At 52.8% G+C, this 1,791-nt stretch overlaps 1 protein-coding gene across 3 annotated transcripts in view; it reads right to left on the reverse strand.

Annotated features, from left to right (window-relative positions):
• Nucleotides 1-45: 45 nt before the first annotated feature.
• CPT1C (carnitine palmitoyltransferase 1C) overlaps nucleotides 46-1,791 on the reverse strand; it is a 20,979-nt gene continuing 19,233 nt past the window's right edge. For 2 of the 3 annotated variants that reach the window (XM_024768482.1, XM_024768481.1), the window contains 2 exons: nucleotides 1,649-1,741; nucleotides 46-1,424 (listed from right to left, as the gene is read on the reverse strand). In XM_024768482.1, the coding sequence (XP_024624250.1) occupies nucleotides 1,245-1,424; nucleotides 1,649-1,741 (273 nt within the window). In that variant the 3' untranslated portion in view covers nucleotides 46-1,244. The remainder of the gene's footprint in view (nucleotides 1,425-1,648; nucleotides 1,742-1,791) is intronic. The other variant, XM_024768480.1, reaches the window with a different exon arrangement.

Genomic DNA, 1,791 nt, shown 5'->3' on the forward strand with positions numbered 1-1,791 from the left:
CACCGCCCTGCACAGCATGTGGCATCTTAGTTCCCCAACCAGGGATTGAACCCGTGCTCCCTGAAGTGGAAATGCGGCGTCTTAACCACTGGACCGCCAGGAAGCCCCCTCATTTAACTCTTTGTCATGGAATTTTTAGGCATCTACAAAAGTAGGACAATCTCTAACGAACATTGTAAATCAACTATACGTCAGTTTTTTAAAATGACAAAAGAAAAGTAAGATAATATGATGAACCATCCCCATCCCAATGACCTTTCCCCTAGTTTCACTACTTATCAACTCGTGGCCAGTCTGGTTTCATCTATGCCCCTGTGGTATGCAGAACAATGGTCCCCCCAAAGATGCCCACCTGCTAGTCCCTGGACCCTGTGCATGTGTTACGCTACATGGCAAAGGGGAATTAGGTCGCAGATGGAATTAACGTTGCTAATCAGTTGGTTTTAAGATTAGGAGCTAATCCTGGATTATCTGGGTGGGCTCAGTCTAACTACAAGGGTCCTAAGGGCCACAAGGGTCCTTAGAAGATGATGGCAGGAGTCAGTCACAGGAGGTATGACTAGAGGAGAAAGCCACAGAGGGATGCAGCAATGCTAGCTGTGAAGATGGAATATGGGGTCATAACCTAGGAATGTGGGCAGCCTGTAGAAGTAATAAGAATCCTGGGGGATTCATTTAGGAGATGTCAACCTTTAAGTTTAGGGTGGGCAGGGACTTCCCTGGTGGTCTAGTGGTTAAGACTCTGCACTTCCAATGCAAGGGGCGCAGGTTCGATCCCTGGTTGGGGAAGTAAGCCCCCACATGCCCTGCAGCCTGGCCAAGAAAATATTAAAAAAAAAAAAAGTTTAGGGTGGGCAGTTGGTGTTGCAACTGAGCTCATGAGAGCTCGTGGGGTTGTTTGACTGGGATGGGCTTCGAATGGTTGGGTTTGGTGCGACTAGAGCTGGAAATGCAGTAAATTGGGCAGGTGTTGGGGGTTATATCTGATGTGGTGATTGTAACCGGGAATTCATGGTGGGGCCTGGAGATGGATGGGAACTTTTCTCCTCCTCTACCCTGACCCTCACCTCTCCCATCCCTGCCCAGCTCGAGAGCATGGCAGACACCACATCCCAGCGCACACATCTTTATTAGACCGGAGGTGGGATTCCCAAACCCAAACAGGCTGCTTCTGTCCTGCACCAGCGCAGCCATAGAGACCTTCCCCCTAGTTCCTGGGGAGACCAGCTCCCCTCTGGAAGGTGTCAAAAGTTAGTGGCTGTCGTGGGTGCCCTGGAGCCCCTGGTATGGCAGGGGAGAGAGTCACGGCTGTGCCCCGAGTCGTCCTCCCCTAACCCTCTGCGCTTAAGACGCTGCCCCTCCTGGAAAAGGGCGGCCACGTCCAACAATGCATCCTCGATGTGCTGCCCCAGCCGGTGGGAGTCCTGGAAGGAGAGATGTGTCACGTCCAGGAGAAGCTGGGAGAGGAGCTCCCAGGGGCTGAGAAACAAGAGGTCTGGGGTCCCCGTTCCTGGGTCTGAGGGGTGAGGGGTTTGGGTATTAGGACTCCTGGATCATGGGATGGTCGGGAGATGGGAGTCTGCGCTCCTAGGAGAGCAGGGAAGTGGGAGTCCTGAGGGAGGAAGGGGCGGGGGTGGGTTAGTCTCACCGTTCTTGTGCTTGATTTTTTGCTGGAGATGTGGAAGGTGATCACATCATCCCCCATGAAGATGTAGGAAACACCATAACCATGGTCATCAGCCTTGACAGGGACAGAGTGAGGGCAACAACATAGCCCCCGGTCCCCCTCCC

The sequence above is a fragment of the Neophocaena asiaeorientalis genome, unplaced genomic scaffold (genome assembly GCF_003031525.2).
Source record: "Neophocaena asiaeorientalis asiaeorientalis breed wild unplaced genomic scaffold, Neophocaena_asiaeorientalis_V1.1 scaffold629, whole genome shotgun sequence".
Taxonomy (NCBI): domain Eukaryota; kingdom Metazoa; phylum Chordata; class Mammalia; order Artiodactyla; family Phocoenidae; genus Neophocaena; species Neophocaena asiaeorientalis.